The sequence below is a fragment of the Erythrolamprus reginae genome, chromosome 3, assembly GCF_031021105.1.
Source record: "Erythrolamprus reginae isolate rEryReg1 chromosome 3, rEryReg1.hap1, whole genome shotgun sequence".
Classification (NCBI taxonomy): domain Eukaryota; kingdom Metazoa; phylum Chordata; class Lepidosauria; order Squamata; family Dipsadidae; genus Erythrolamprus; species Erythrolamprus reginae.
In genome coordinates, this window is record NC_091952.1 from 124,472,837 (window position 1) to 124,488,216 (window position 15,380).

Consider the following 15,380-nt stretch of genomic DNA (forward strand, 5'->3'; position numbering starts at 1 on the left):
AAGATATTTTCTGTTGTGTTCCATCCTTTGAAACATTATTCCCCTAGATCAGCCGATTCTACTAGCACTGGAAAAAGCCTTACAGACTTGGTTTTGCTATCAGTGTGGGGAACTGAAGGTAGATAGTGGCTGTAGTGTGTTGATTATTATTGATGGGTTTTGGTGTGACTTGACTATATACTGTGTTATTACATGGTTTTTCGATTGTTCTTACCACTTAAGTTTTTTTTTAATTGTTTGGGGGGTTTTATATTGCTTTTAATTGCTCTGAGCCATCCAGGGTATTCTATCTGAAATGAATAGCTATTGAATTGAAGTAATACATAAATATAATTGTGACATCAGAATCTACATTATAGCTAAGATTTACTTTCCAAGTGTGTTAATTTACACCTGGAAAGTAATAATAATAATAATAATAATAATAATAATAATAATAATAATAATAATAATAATTACTTTCCAGGTGTAAATTAACACACCTGGAAAGTAAATCTTAGCTTAATATTATTATTTATTATTATTATTATTATTATTATTATTATTATTATTATTATTATTATTATTAGATTTGTATGCCGCCCCTCTCCGAAACACAGGGCGGCTCGCAACTGTAATAAGAAACAGTGTAACAATGGGACAAATCTAATAATGAAAAATATATAAAAACCCCAACAATTAAAAACCATACAGCACATACATACCAAACATGAAATATAAAAAGCCTGGGGGAGATGTCTTAGTTCCCCCATGCCTGGCGATACAGGTGGGTTTTGAGTATCTTGCGAAAGACAAGGAGGGCCGTTCTAATCTCTGGGGGGAGTTGGTTCCAGAGGGCTGGGGCCACCACAGAGAAGGATCTTCCCCTGGGCCCCGCCAAACGACATTGTTTGGTTGACGGGACCCGGAGAAGGCCAACTCTGTGGGACCTTATCGGCCGCTGGGATTCGTGAAATTAATTTGCCGGTATAATAAAAATGCTGTTTGGGAATGATGAGAGTCATAGACCATAATCTCTGGAAAGCAGTAATCCAGCTTAAACTGCTTGGGCGTTTCTTAAACATATAGTATGAAGTCTTGCATGAAATTTCCATTGCTATTCATATTGTGAATCTGCAACAGAAAGATCACACCATTCAACCTCATGTACCAATAGAAATAAGGAGGGGAGGAATTTATTTAGATTCATATTGATGACAACTGCAAGCATGGTACAACTCTACAAAATACAAATCCAATATGTTAAAAACTCAAGGAAAAGAAAGGTTGTGATATCCATACCTATTATTAAGGCTCTTCCACAGCCTCATTAAGATTAATCATGAATCAATAATTATTTTTCCTTCTCCAACCCAAACATTAGCTGGCAACAGGTGAAGCCCAAGTAATGCTTGGAATTCAGCATGAAAAATATGCCTGGTGTGAAACTTAATGTTCAGGAAGGTTTTTTACTTACAAGTCATAAACTTTTTACCTGCACCAATTTCACCATCAGCCAGAAATATGTAATAGCTTGCATCCAGATTATATCTTCTTGTAGAAGCTGGAAGGTGAATTCTTCTTCTGAAAGAACACTGGATAAGGCCATCAGCCAGTCTCCAAGATATATTCTCCAAACCATTCTAAACAAACAGGCAATGCAGATTTATCTTTTGTATCTCAAAAAGATAAAACATCACATATATTGTGACTACTTCTGTCAAAATCTTATCAGCTACTTATCGTTAGCAAAGAAGGAACATACCAAACCCAAACAGGCTCAATTAGCTGCATTTTATGAAGCAGATAAGAAATATTTAGCAAAACAAGTCATGGCTGTTTCCAGAGGAGGGTTGTTTACTTTTTCCTACCAGTACGCTGCGTGCGCATTGAGATGTTTTGCTCATGCGCATGTGCATCCCCAGTACAATTTTGCTTCTGCGCATGCACAGAGGGACGATTTTCCTTCTGTGCATGCTCAGAGAGCACACAGACCAACAAAGACAGACTGGATCACACCTGTAGGAACCCACCCCTGGCTGTTTCCCATTTTAAGTTTAGTGACCTTCTCAAATGTCTTCAGAACGATCCTGCTGGCTTGTAAAAACTATAATGCTTTTGAAAACTAAAAAGCCAACATATAACTAGACTGATCATTTTTCGGCAGCCAATTTGAGGCTTGCGAACCCTATGGATCACATAATTAAAAACTGGATCCTTCAAATGAACCCCAATATTGAATCGTTCCAAGGCCATTTGAAACCTTAAATTACAGTCCTCTTAACTCCGTTATCATATAGCGTCTTTACTGGTTTTCTACAATACCAGTAAAAATAGGTATACATTGAGCTTGTCAGGAATGAGGCAACGGTTTGTCTAATATTTATCATTGCAAAATGAAGTCAATTAAATGCAAACACCTTGATCCAACTAGGGACCTAAAATGTTGATAGTGCATGTAGCTTTTCCTCTGAGACATACTAATCTGTGTGTAGAATAACAACAACTATATCTACATTCTGTAGAAATAGTTGAAGAAAGGCCATACATATTGCTTTGTTCAACAACATAGTAGTTACATAGAACAACTGTATTCAGATGTACTAAGTTATTATTCATTTATTTGTTTGTTCAATTTCTAGGCCGCCCTTCTCCTGGGACTCAAGAATTCTCCATTACATAGTACTGTTCAAAATGCATAAAAATAACTCTGCAAAGGAGAGCCAGAGACAGGATAAAGTTTCCTAACGTCCAACCCCTTTAAAAAGCTTCTTTTAACTTTTGCAGTTGTTTTCCATGATGTAAAGAAGATTTCATACAGAATTCTTACGGATTCTATGTGACAAATTGGGAGGAAAATCACAGGTCTCCATGGATTTTTGTTAGCAAGACAACTTATCTTAACACATTTGTTTGTACTATGCAAGGTATTTTGTAACAAGACCATTCAGAGTTCAACCCTGGAATAACATGAAGTTACAGTACCTTCGAGTCAAATTCCGGATAAGATCGCCCAACCAGGAGAGCTGTCCTGATGTCAACACTATAAGCTTCACTAATGCAAAAATATGCATCATCACCATCACCCTGGAAAAAACAGAGATTTAAAAACTCTTTTTACACTTTACTTTGCAAGTCTACATGGCACAGAATATCTCCGAGACCGCCTTCTGCTGCACGAATCCCAGCGACCGATTAGGTCCCACAGAGTGGGCCTTCTCCGGGTCCCGTCAACTAAACAATGTCGGTTGGCGGGCCCCAGGGGAAGAGCCTTCTCTGTGGCGGCCCCGACTCTCTGGAACCAGCTCCCCCCAGAGATTAGAACTGCCCCTACCTTCCTTGCCTTTCGTAAACTCCTTAAAACCCACCTTTGTTGTCAGGCAAGGGGGAACTGAGATATCTCCCCCGGGCCTATATAATTTATATATGGTATGTTTGTAGGTATGCCTGCTTAAAAATGGGTTTTTTAAAATATTTTAAATTGTAAATTATTAGATTTGTCATGAACTGTTTTATTGTGTTGTGAGCCGGCCCGAGTCTACGGGGAGGGGCGGTGTGTGTGTGTGTGTGTGTGTGTGTGTGTGTGTATGTGTGTGTGTATATATATATATATATATATATATATATATATATATATATATATGAATATATATATATTCAAATTTAGAGTAAGTTAATAATTAAATGCAACCTCCCCAAATAGTATCCTCTAAACATGTTACATTAGGCCTGAATTTAACATGCTAGCTGTGGTTTAGTCATTCATAAATTGGTAGTTTTCTTCTTTCTTTCTTTCTTTCTTTCTTTCTTTCTTTCTTTCCTTCCTTCCTTCCTTCCTTTCTTTCTTCCCAGAACCACAGATTTTTTTTAAAAAGTGCTGCTTATCACTTGTGGCAATATAGCACTTCTTGAGATCTTCATATCTGCACTGTGCTGATTGTGTTGATTCTAAAAAAGGGTTGGATTTTGAGAACCATGAGAGTTGTACATTAATTTACAAGCATTACTAATTATAAATCAATCTAGAAAGTATCAGGGTGGAGAATGATGAGTTAGAGATATATCTCGTTGACCTTTTATATAGTGAGGCAAGTCTATGAAATTCATTACATTCCACCTCAAAGGGAAGATATAGGTGGCTGAAAAATCTGGCAGAGCATAATGCAGGGTTTCATTAAAATAGTTTAGGGAACAATTCATAAGAAATGAACCTTAAATAAATACATACCATTGCCCCAATAAAAAAAAGATTATGCCAGAAATTATACAACATTTATCCCATTATCGAGGGTAAAGAGTTTTCTCAGACTTTGGATATCAATACACGACTTCCCATAATTGCCTGGGAACTCCCTCCCCCCTCCCATATTTTCAAATGTCATAATTTTATTTATTTTATTTTATTTATTTATTTATTTATTTTATATATTTTTCAAACAAATTATAATTTGTATAAATAAAACATTAGAAAAGTAATGATAAAAAGTAATGATAAAAGTCAATAGGACAGTAGGACAGGGATGGTAGGCACAATAGTGCGCTTATGCACGCCCCTTACAGACCTGTTAGAAAAGGGGAGAGGTCAATTGTGGATAATCTAAGATTAAAGGTTAATCATACTGCAAGATTTTCAGTAAGAATGCTAGAATCTGAGATTTCATGATTGCACAAGATTTTGACCACTTTTAATGTGCTTATTTTTATTATTATTAACTTTAGGGTCTGCAACTTGGGCGTCCTCTTCGATCCACAGTTCAAATTAGAGAAACATCTTTCAGCTGTGGCGAGGGGGGCGTTTGCCCAGGTTCGCCTGGTGAACCAGTTGCGGCCCTATTTGGATTGGGAGTCACAGTCACAGTCACTCATGCCCTCATCACCTCGAGGCTCGACTATTGTAACGCTCTCTACATGGGGCTACCTTTGAAGAGTTTTCGGAAACTTCAGATCGTGCAAAATGCAGCTGCGAGAGCAATCATGGGCTTCCCCAGATATGCCCATGTTACTCCAACACTCCGCAGTCTGCATTGGCTGCCGATCAGTTTCTGGTCACAATTCAAAGTGTTGGCTATGACCTATAAAGCCCTTCATGACATCAGACCAGGATATCTGCGAGACCGCCTTCTGCCGCACGAATCCCAGCGACTGGTTAGGTCCCACAGAGTTGGCCTTCTCCGGGTCCTGTCGACTAAACAATGTCGTCTGGCGGGCCCCAGAGGAAGAGCCTTCTCTGTGGTGGCTCCGACCCTCTGGAACCAGCTCCCCCCAGAGATCAGGATTGCCCCCATCCTCCTTGCCTTTCGTAAACTTCTTAAACCCCACCTCTGCCGTCAGGCATGGGGGAATTGCCCATGTAGTTTTTGTGTATGATTCGATTGTGTGTTGTTTTTTATATATTGGGGTTTCTTTTTTTTGGACTTTTTAATCTAAAACTGTAACCTAGATTTTAAAATATTAGATTTGTTACTATGTATTGTTCTTCACCATTGTTGTGAGCCGCCCCGAGTCTGCGGAGAGGGGCGGCATATAAATCCAATAAATCTAATGTAATCTAATCTTAATAATAATAATAATAATAATAATAATAATAATAATAATAACAACAACAACAACAACAACAACTTAGACAGAATGCAGCTAGAACAGATGCTGTGCTAACTTTTTTTTTTCTTTTAAACTATCCCTGCTACAAGCTATGTCATATCATGGGCAGTTTAATAAACAAATTCATATAGGAAAGATTTTGATGAACACCACCCTTTTGCTCATGTACTCTATAGAAATTACCCAAGTTAAAACCATAATAAATGATCAAAGGAGTAGCCTCAAAAGGTGCTTCCATTTTTTCCAGCTGCCAGAAGATTTACTAACCATCCATTGATCATGAGATAATGCAAAGGCAATGTAGCCTTCACTGGGACCACTCATTTCAATCCATACGGAGTCCTCATCTTGCTTGAAGGAGAGAAAGAAGCAATTGTTGTCTTTAGGGTCACAGTGTGTTGGATTTCTGACACAGAACTTGCGATCTCCACAGTCTGAAGAATTGAACTAAGGTGACAAAAAGCAAGGGTGTATTATTCCACATACCACCACTGCTTGAGAAATGGGGCATTTTCACATCATCAGTAACTCAGTTATAGGATTTAAGGGAAATACATTTGCCACAACTACAAAAGTTCTATTTACCGATTAAACATTGCTCCCCCAAATAATGTTCCCTTTGTGACTCTCGGCACAAGAACCATTTTATAGATGAGAAATAGCAGGCAAACACAAATGGCTAACTAATCACACAATGCTAGAATTTTCTTAAGGGGAATGGAAAATAAAATTAAGAAAAGAACAGGGGGCAGAGGGATAGTCAACAGCATAGTTCCCTCTAAGCTGAGCAGTGAGCAATCGCTCACTTAAAAATCATCATCAACTCAGAGTTTTCCAAACCTGCCCAGAAGCCGAGAGGGAAAGAGTGAGAGGGAAGGAGAGAGAGAGGAAGAGAGGAAGAGAGAGAAACAGATAGAAAAAAGAGAGGAAGGAAAAGAAAAAGAAAAAGAATGGGAGTAAGGAAGAGAGAAAGAAAATCAAAATCTAGTTTGAAACTAGCTCAACTATTTAAGTGGCATTTTGATATTGATAGAGTTGCCCTATTATGAGCTCACTGTTATAGACACACAGTACAGTATTTTATTTTGAAATTCTCTGAGGCAAAACAGGGTGGGTTTTTTATTTGTTTGTTTGTTTATTTATTTATTTATTATTCCTGTGCCGCCCAGTCCCGAAAGGACTGCCGCTCAGACACTATACTTTTCCGCCCACCCCAAAAAAAAATTAGAGGGAACACTGGTCAACAGTGTTCTTGTAAGACTGATTTGAAAGAGAATTGTATGCAGATGATGAACATCTGCTAAAAGGTACTATAAAGTTCTGTTGAAATTTGAAATAAGAAATGAGAACAAGTGAAAATGTATCATGTAGTAAGCTAAAAATCTGGTTATATTTGCTTATTCATATTTTATATTTCTAGATGGCCCATCTTCCTCAAGGAGAGGCTCTGAACAGTGTACAGTATAATCAACATATAAAGCAAAATATAAAATTAACAATAAAACATTATTATTACTATTAATACGTTTGGCAGGCCCCAGGGGAAGAGCCTTCTCTGTGGCGGCCCCAGTCCTCTGGAATCAACTCCCCCCAGAGATTAGAACGGCCCCCACCCTCCTTGTCTTTCGCAAATTACTCAAGATCCACCTTTATCGCCAGGCATGGGGGAGTTAAGATATTCCTTCCCCCCTAGGCCATTACAAGTTATGTATGGTATGTTTGTGTGTATGTTTGGTTTTTATAATAAGGGTTTTTAGTTGTTTTATTAATTGGATTGTACATGCTATTTTTATCATTGTTGTTAGCCGCCCCGAGTCTGCAGAGAGGGGCGGCATCCAAATCCAATAAATAATAATAATAAATTTACAATTAAAAGTTTAAAAAATTATAACATAACAGTTCAAAGAAAGAAAAGAGATCATTTAATATTGGTAATAAAGCAGAGCGGGGTCTCATATAGGGCCATCTCACCCCTGGAGGAAGGATGTTCCATAATGTGGAGGCAGTGGCAGAGAAGCCACTCTTCCTTAGACCTTACCAGTCAAAATTATTTGACTGATTGGGTCTGCATCATATCTCACTGCCTGATTGAGTGGGTTGGGTTGATGGGGCACAGCTGGTGATGGAGCACAGCTGGTCCCACAGGAAGCCTGTCCATATGCCATGTAGACCTTTATAGATTATGACCAATGAGCCGGGGTGGCGCAGCAGGTAGAGTGCTGTACTGCAGGCCAGTGAAGCTGACTGTAGGTCTGTAGGTCAGCGGTTCAAATCTCATCACCGGCTCAAGGTTGACTCAGCCGTCCATCCTTCCGAGGTGGGTAAAATGAAGACCCAGATTGTGGGGGCAATAGGCTGGCTCTGTTAAACAGTGCTATTGCTAACATGTTGTGAGCCGCCCTGAGTCTGAGGAGAAGGGCGGCATAAAAATCAAATGAATGAATGAATGAATGAATGAATGAATGAATGAATGAGTGAGTGAGTGAGTGAGTGAGTGAGTAAATAAGCAAATAAGCAAATAAATAAATAAATACATACATACATACATACATACATACATAATGAATGAATAAATAAATAAATAAATAAATAAATAAATAAATAAATAAATAAATAAATAAATAAATAAATAAATAAATAAATAAATAAATAAATAAATAAAGGATTCAGTACATTTTGCAGACCATAGGTACTATTGATTCCAGTGACTCCACCATCCAAGACCAAAAGTGATAAACCCCTGGATACAGAGGGCCTACTCACAACCACTCTGCCTTACCAGGGTTCAGTGGAAGTTTTTATCCCCCATTCAGACTTCCACAGCCACCAGACACCATGAAAATATGTCTCCTTCACCCAGGATGAAAATATATAGTTGGATATCATCAACATATTCATGATACCTTGTCCCTTGGTGAGGGATGATCCTACCCAGCAGTATCATGTATATGTCAAAAAGGAGCACAGAAAGCTCTGAGCTCTATAGATCCCCACAGAGGAAGGGCCATAAAAAAAAGCTAGAAAATTTAAAATACAGACACTGATTTAGCAGCTTTTTAAAATTAATATATGACCCAGACCAGAAGTGTTTCTTTTTGGATCAAAGGACAAATACCAATAAAGATTTTGTTTTTGTATGTGATTGCTGCAAGATTATTGTATATACAAAGATGGAAAGATTCAGCATTACCTCACAATAGAAGAATGGTTGGTAAAGATGGTGGAACTGCTTGAGGTAGCTAAATTGACTTGAATATGAAATTAGAAAAAACACTATTTATTGCTGGTGAGAAACCCCTGATGATTTTTTGCATAAAACAGGAAAAAAAGCTTATAGTTTATGATTTAAAATTAATTAAATTATAGAAAGAAGAAAGTTATGTTGTAACCATAGAGGTAAATTTGTAGCTGTATTACAAATAACATGATATTGATGTATTGTAATAATATATTAGTACTTATAATTGGAAAGTATTACTTTATATCTTTTTTCTTTTCTATTTTTCTTTTTCTTTTCTCGTAGTTTTAGCTTTGTTTCTTTTTTTTCCACATTTTATATTGATTTGTATTAGTTTTTAACCTCTCATTTCCAAAATGGTAATGTAAAATTATATTTGGGGGGGGGGGACCCTGAGTTTATCTATGTAATTTAATCAGCCTTGTTTTGTTGATTTGGTTCATTTCTTTTCATATTAAAGCATTTTTAAAGTGTTCATTTTCTGGCCAATTATTATGCTCTAAGCCTCAAATCCACAATTCTGTTTAAGCCAGATACTTGACATCACAGTAATAGAAGTCTATAATTTGGGATGCACACTACAATTACAGTCCTATCCTAGTCAGACACTTAATTGTACAATACAGATATATTCATTCGGTGGAACAATTAAAGATGTTTTAAATCAACGCAAAGTGCTGTAGTAATTACTAACTCTATGCAGTTTAAAAATACATGGGGGCCTATTTTTTTAAAAAAAAGAGGATAGAATTTTGTTCTGTTAAATAGGGTGAACGGAAGAGGCAGACAGAAGTGGCTACAAAAGAACCACTCTTTATTTGGCAGATATATACAATCCAGTAAAGGCTCTGTCTGACAGCCAACACTTTTATAGGGAGCTGCCAGATAATCTAGCCAATCAGCAGTCAGTATTTTCCCTCCAGAATAGAGGACCTAATTTTCCCTCCAGAATAGAGGACCTAATTGAAGCCTATGTGCTTCAGTCTGAGAATGTAACATGTTCATTCTGCAAAAAGCCTAAAGGATTTTTCCCCCAAAAATAACACCACTTTATTTAGACAGCCATGACAGTCATCTTGCCATATATATTTAATAGACAGACAGACAGACAGACAGACAGACAGACAGACAGACAGACAGACAGACAGAGTCAATATCTAGGAAATGTGTTCATGATAACCCAAACTTTAATCATTTCTCGTTTAAACCACGACATTTGAACCACTATATATGGACATTTGGTCAAAGATTTCAATTGGTCGAGTATGCAGCAATGTGCCGTTCCAAATGCTCTATATTTTGCCCATGTTACACCACTGCTGTGTGAAAGCTGCACTGGCTTCCAGTTTATTTTGTGGTGCAATATAAGATTATAGTTTTCACCTTTAAAGTCCTATAGGGTACACCCCGTGCTATTTAAGATATTTCCTCTTCTCAATGATACTTACCCATCCCTCCATATTGGATAAGGATATGTGTGCCCCAGTTCCCCACTTTTAAATGTTGCTATTTGGTGGCACCTAAAAAGCCATCTCTTTCTATAGTGGCACCTCGTATATCGGACAGTCTCCCTTTGAATTATGGAGGGTCCCTACCATCTCTGTCTTCCGGAAGGTCGTTAAGAGATAGGCTCAATATTTCTCTTCTTAAGATGCAATGTTAGAGTGCCTGATGATAGGTTAGAGTTTTAATTATGTTGTATTTTTTGTTATTTATATAAATGGCTCATAGTCACCTAGTGTTTGTTTTATACAATGTGAGAAACCATATCAAGGTTTAAGTAAATAAAGCAACTGAAATAAAGAAAACACTAGCATTTTTGTGAGTACATGGTACTCACCAGTATTTGGAGTTGTCATGTATGTTAATTATCAATTGTAGTTTGTACCTTTATAGATGCAATATACCTTTAAGGACTTTGGCTGGTTTGCCATAAGAGGGCGCCAGCCCTCTCTCCCAATGATGATGCTGGATAGCTCATTCATTCTTTGCCTTTACCTTGTGTAGGGAGTATATTCTGTTTCGTGCTGCTATGTGCTGTTTGTTGTTTATTTCTGCTTTATGCTTGTAAATATGTATATATGTAAATAATACTTGTTTAGCATACTAAGTCTGTGTTGTTACTGGCTGTATCACACATCTACACTCTTACCTTAAATTCTGCTTTGTGTATGTCGAAGGTCTCGTAGCCTAGCTGCACCGAGACATACTAACAATTTTAAAATGTATAACTAACAAATAAATGATAAGTATAAGTGATAAATAACCGCCCTAATCATTTTATCAATATTGTGATGTCACTGCTGGAAAGTACATATTAAGTGCAATTGTTGATAGTCCACTAAAATGATACTCGATATAGACAACAATATGCATCAAAGCAATTCAAAGCAATACATCATCTGAGCAAAATCCCTCCAATCAAAACCTTAAGATATGTTTAATAAAGGCTGTTTATTTTATTTTTTGGACCTATCTGGACCGGGAGTCACTGCTCACAGTCACTCATGCCCTCATCACCTTGAGGCTCGACTACTGTAATGCTCTCTACATGGGGCTACCTTTGAAAAGTGTTCGGAAACTTCAGATCGTGCAGAATGCAGCTGCGAGAGCAATCATGGGCTTCCCAAGGTATGCCCATGTTACACCAACACTCCGCAGTCTGCATTGGTTGCTGATCAGTTTCCGGTCACAATTCAAAGTGTTGGTTATGACCTATAAAGCCCTTCATGGCATCGGACCAGAATACATCCGGGTCTGCCTTCTGCCGCACGAATCCCAGCGACCGGTTAGGTCCCACAGAGACGGTCTTCTTCGGGTCCCGTCAACTAAACAATGTTGTCTGGTAAACTCCTCAAAACCCACCTCTGTCGTCAGGCTTGGGGGAACTGAACTACCCTTTTCCCCCTAGGCCTATACAATTTATGCATGGTATGTTTGTGTGTATGTTTGGTTTTAATAAGGGTTTTTTAATTATTTTAAACATTAGATTTGTTACATGCTGTTTATTACTTTTGTTAGCCGCCCCGAGTCTACGGAAAAGGGCGGCATACAAATCTAATAAATAAATAAATATTTTTTTTTTTTTAGTGCCTTCAGACTTACATATAGGAAACAGTTAGACCTCCCTTGATGGGGATGTCATAAACCTTAGAACAGCATCTCAGCTTCCTGTCATATTGATCTCTTATTACAGCAGGATCCTTCATCAAAGCCGTGAACTCCAATCAGCCCCATCTGGAAACTTGTCACTTTTCAAAGAACTTGCCTGCATATGACATGTGCCATTATAGGCTCTAGACAGCACTTTGAATTTTGTCCAGAAATGGATCAATGGCCATATCAATGAACTTTTCAACTTTCTAAAGGTAGCCGCATATAGAACATACTACACTAATACAGTAATTCCAGCAGGATATAATTAAGGCATGCATTGCTATGGCCAGATCCAATATCTCTAGGAATGCATGCATGCAGTTACACACTAGATTTAGCATGCAAGTATACTTCTAGCTGTCACTGAAACCTGAGAAATTCAGGCCTAAACGAGGAGTGTTCCAAAATGCAGACATGAACCTTTAAGGATTTTGTAACCTTAACTAGATTGAATATGCTGATCTGAATTTTTCCATTAACTTATTTATTGGGCTTATGTGCTGCTGGAGGTAGAGATGAGTGAGTGTAGATACAGTACCCAAAATTTGTAAATCAAGTTAAACATAAATATTGCAATATCTAATAAAAAAGAAAATTCATCATAATAAAAATATCTAAACATGTCAAAGCTCCAGACAGTCTCATAATTTTATTCATTTACTTATATTTAAAAATTATATGCTGAATTTCAAAAGAGTTTAGGCGATAAAAAATAATAATTAAAATATTGACATAGGATCCCCAAACATCATCCCTTAAAGCCATTCTTCCAGGAAAGGCATATAATTTACCAAGATACCCTAAATATCGTATACCTCCTAACCAATCTGAATCTTGACCCAAAAATTCCAAAGATTTTAGAGCCAAGCTAAAGAATTATACCTTTCAACCAGTAATTGTTATGTTTGTGCCTGCTACAAAGAAGTTTGGAAAACATTTCTTTATATTTTTCCATGCTTTTTTTGTTATTCATTTTCATTTTTACAAAAAATATAATCTTTTATAATCTTTTTCTATTTCTTCTATGTTTCAGTAGCTTTTAATTTTTTTGTAAAATCTTCTTTAATAAAAAATATATTTATTAAGAAAAGATAAATATAATCCATACAAACAAAAGCTCTTTGGGGTGCTCCGTAATTTTTAAAACTGGGAAGTTTTCCTGAGAAAAGCAATTTAAGAAACACTGATCTAGATAATGCATATGATAACTCGGATAAGGTTTTGCACAAATATTTTTTCATGAAATGTATAGACTGCCTCATTATATTAGCAACACTCTTAGGTTTTTCTGCTATGTGTAAGAAAATGCAGAAATAAACAATAACAACAACCTATTTACTCATTACTGTAATACTTACTGGTTGACTTAGGGGAGAGACAGGCAAGGATGTTGGAGTGGTCCAATTAGTAGACATTATTGTTGTCAAAGGATGCACACTAGGTTGAGAAATCTTAGGACCAGGAATTCTTACCCAGTAGATATTATATTGTTGTACAACTGTGACTCTGTGAAGAGACAAAATCTGTTAATTAACATTTGAACTGTAAAGATACCCTAACAGAGATGTACGACTATTTTTAAAAAAATTATCCCACCAAACTTCCATGTAAATTAACCCAATTTTTTTTATTTGTTTGTTTTGTCAAGTGCATATTGGTGGTATACAGAGATATAATAATATTTATATACATGATACTAGTAAAAGAGAAACATTAAGGACAGGGAACGGAAGGCACTCTGGTGCACTTATGCATGCCCCTTACTGACCTCTTAGGAATCGGGAGAGGTCAACAGTGAATAGTCTAAGGATAAAGTTTTGGGTGTTAGTTTCTAAAGGTAAAGTTTTGAGGATTAATCCAGCATTCATTCCTTTAAGAAGGCTATCCATTCCCAAGTTATTTAAATTTTGATTCCTAATTAAAAAGTGGTAGGACAAACAACCATACCCAATGACTACAAAGGCAAAAGTCCCAAGGATTCATACAGATATCAGTCATAACAAAAGTTAAAGGAAGAGACCATATCCAATCCTCTGGTATTTATTCCGCAGATCTTTTGAGGTTCTTAATTATATTGCAAGTGATCAGTCTAGATGCAGAGAAATTAAACTAATGAAAATAAAATCTTCCCGATATCTACCTACTCTTCATACCATTCTTCAGACTACATAGAAGCTCTGAGAAAGCTAATTACCAAGAGCAGTGATTCTCCTTCTGTGGTCTGTGGACTCTGGGAGCCACGATGCCAGAATAAATACCATATTTTTAAGAGTATAAAATGCACCTTTTCCTCCCTAAAGAGGCTTAAAATTCAGTTATGTCTTTCTTTCTTTATTTATTTATTTATTCATTCATTCATTCATTCAACTTCTATGCCGCCCAATCCCAAAGGACTCAAGGCAGCTTATACTCTGAATGTAGGGGTTTTTTTCAAAGCTTTCTTTCCCAGCCCTAACTAGGTGCTAACAAACTTCCCAGCTCTTAACTTGAAGATTCTTTCATTGATCTCTGTAAAGAATGTTTTCCAAGCCCTAAGTCTTTGCAGGTTTTTTTTTTCATTGCTCTAATTTGCTCCAAATGTTTCTTTCCAGTCCTAACCAGGTGCTAACTATGTGCCCAGCTCTTACAAGCTCTTTCGTTGTTACTCTTAGTAGAAAAATGTTTTTCAAGCCCTAATTCTTTGCAGGGTTTTTTCATTGCTGTACTTGCTCCAAATGTCTCTTTCCAGCCTTAAACAGGTGCTAATGATTTTCCCAGTTCTTTCTGGCTTGCAAGCTTTTTCATTGTTACTCTCTCCAAATAAGGTTTTTTAAAGCCCTAACCAGGGGATAAAATAATGTGCTGAAGCTGACCAGGCTAAGGACGCTAGCCAGATGAATATCCGCTAAGCATATTCTTTTCCCTTTTTTCCTCCCCCCCAAAACTAAGGTGCGTCTTATACTCCGGTGCGTCTTATACTCGGGGGGGGGGAATATGGTAAAATTATTATTATTATTATTATTATTATTATTATTATTATTATTATTATTATTATTTAGATTTGTATGCCTCCCCTCTCCAGAGACTCGTTGCATGTAGGTACACAGTATATACCCATACAATGAAATTCACATGACACCTAAAGACCAGTCCCAATACACATAACAATCCCAAAATACAGAATACAGAATAACAAAGTGAGAAGGGATCTTGGAGGTCTATTCCAAACCCCTGCTCAGGCAGGAAGCTCTATACCAGTGATGGCGAACCTTTTCTCCCTCGGGTGCCAAAAGCGTGTACAAATACACAATCGTGCCTGCGTGAGTGTCCATGCGCATAATTCAATTTCTGGGGAGGATGAAAATTGCCTCCCCTGCCCCCCTCCCTGGAGGCCCTCTGGAGGCCAGAAACAGCCCAATTCCCAACT

At 37.2% G+C, this 15,380-nt stretch overlaps 1 protein-coding gene across 4 annotated transcripts in view; it reads right to left on the reverse strand.

Moving 5' to 3' along the window:
- Positions 1-15,380, reverse strand: part of LOC139164439 (ferric-chelate reductase 1-like) — a 51,582-nt gene that overhangs the window by 14,578 nt on the left and 21,624 nt on the right. For all 4 annotated transcript variants that reach the window (XM_070746565.1, XM_070746568.1, XM_070746566.1 and 1 more), the window contains exons 5-8: positions 13,333-13,480; positions 5,848-6,027; positions 2,965-3,066; positions 1,475-1,622 (exon numbers count right to left, since the gene is read on the reverse strand). In XM_070746565.1, coding sequence (XP_070602666.1) covers positions 1,475-1,622; positions 2,965-3,066; positions 5,848-6,027; positions 13,333-13,480 — 578 coding nt within the window. The remainder of the gene's footprint in view (positions 1-1,474; positions 1,623-2,964; positions 3,067-5,847; positions 6,028-13,332; positions 13,481-15,380) is intronic.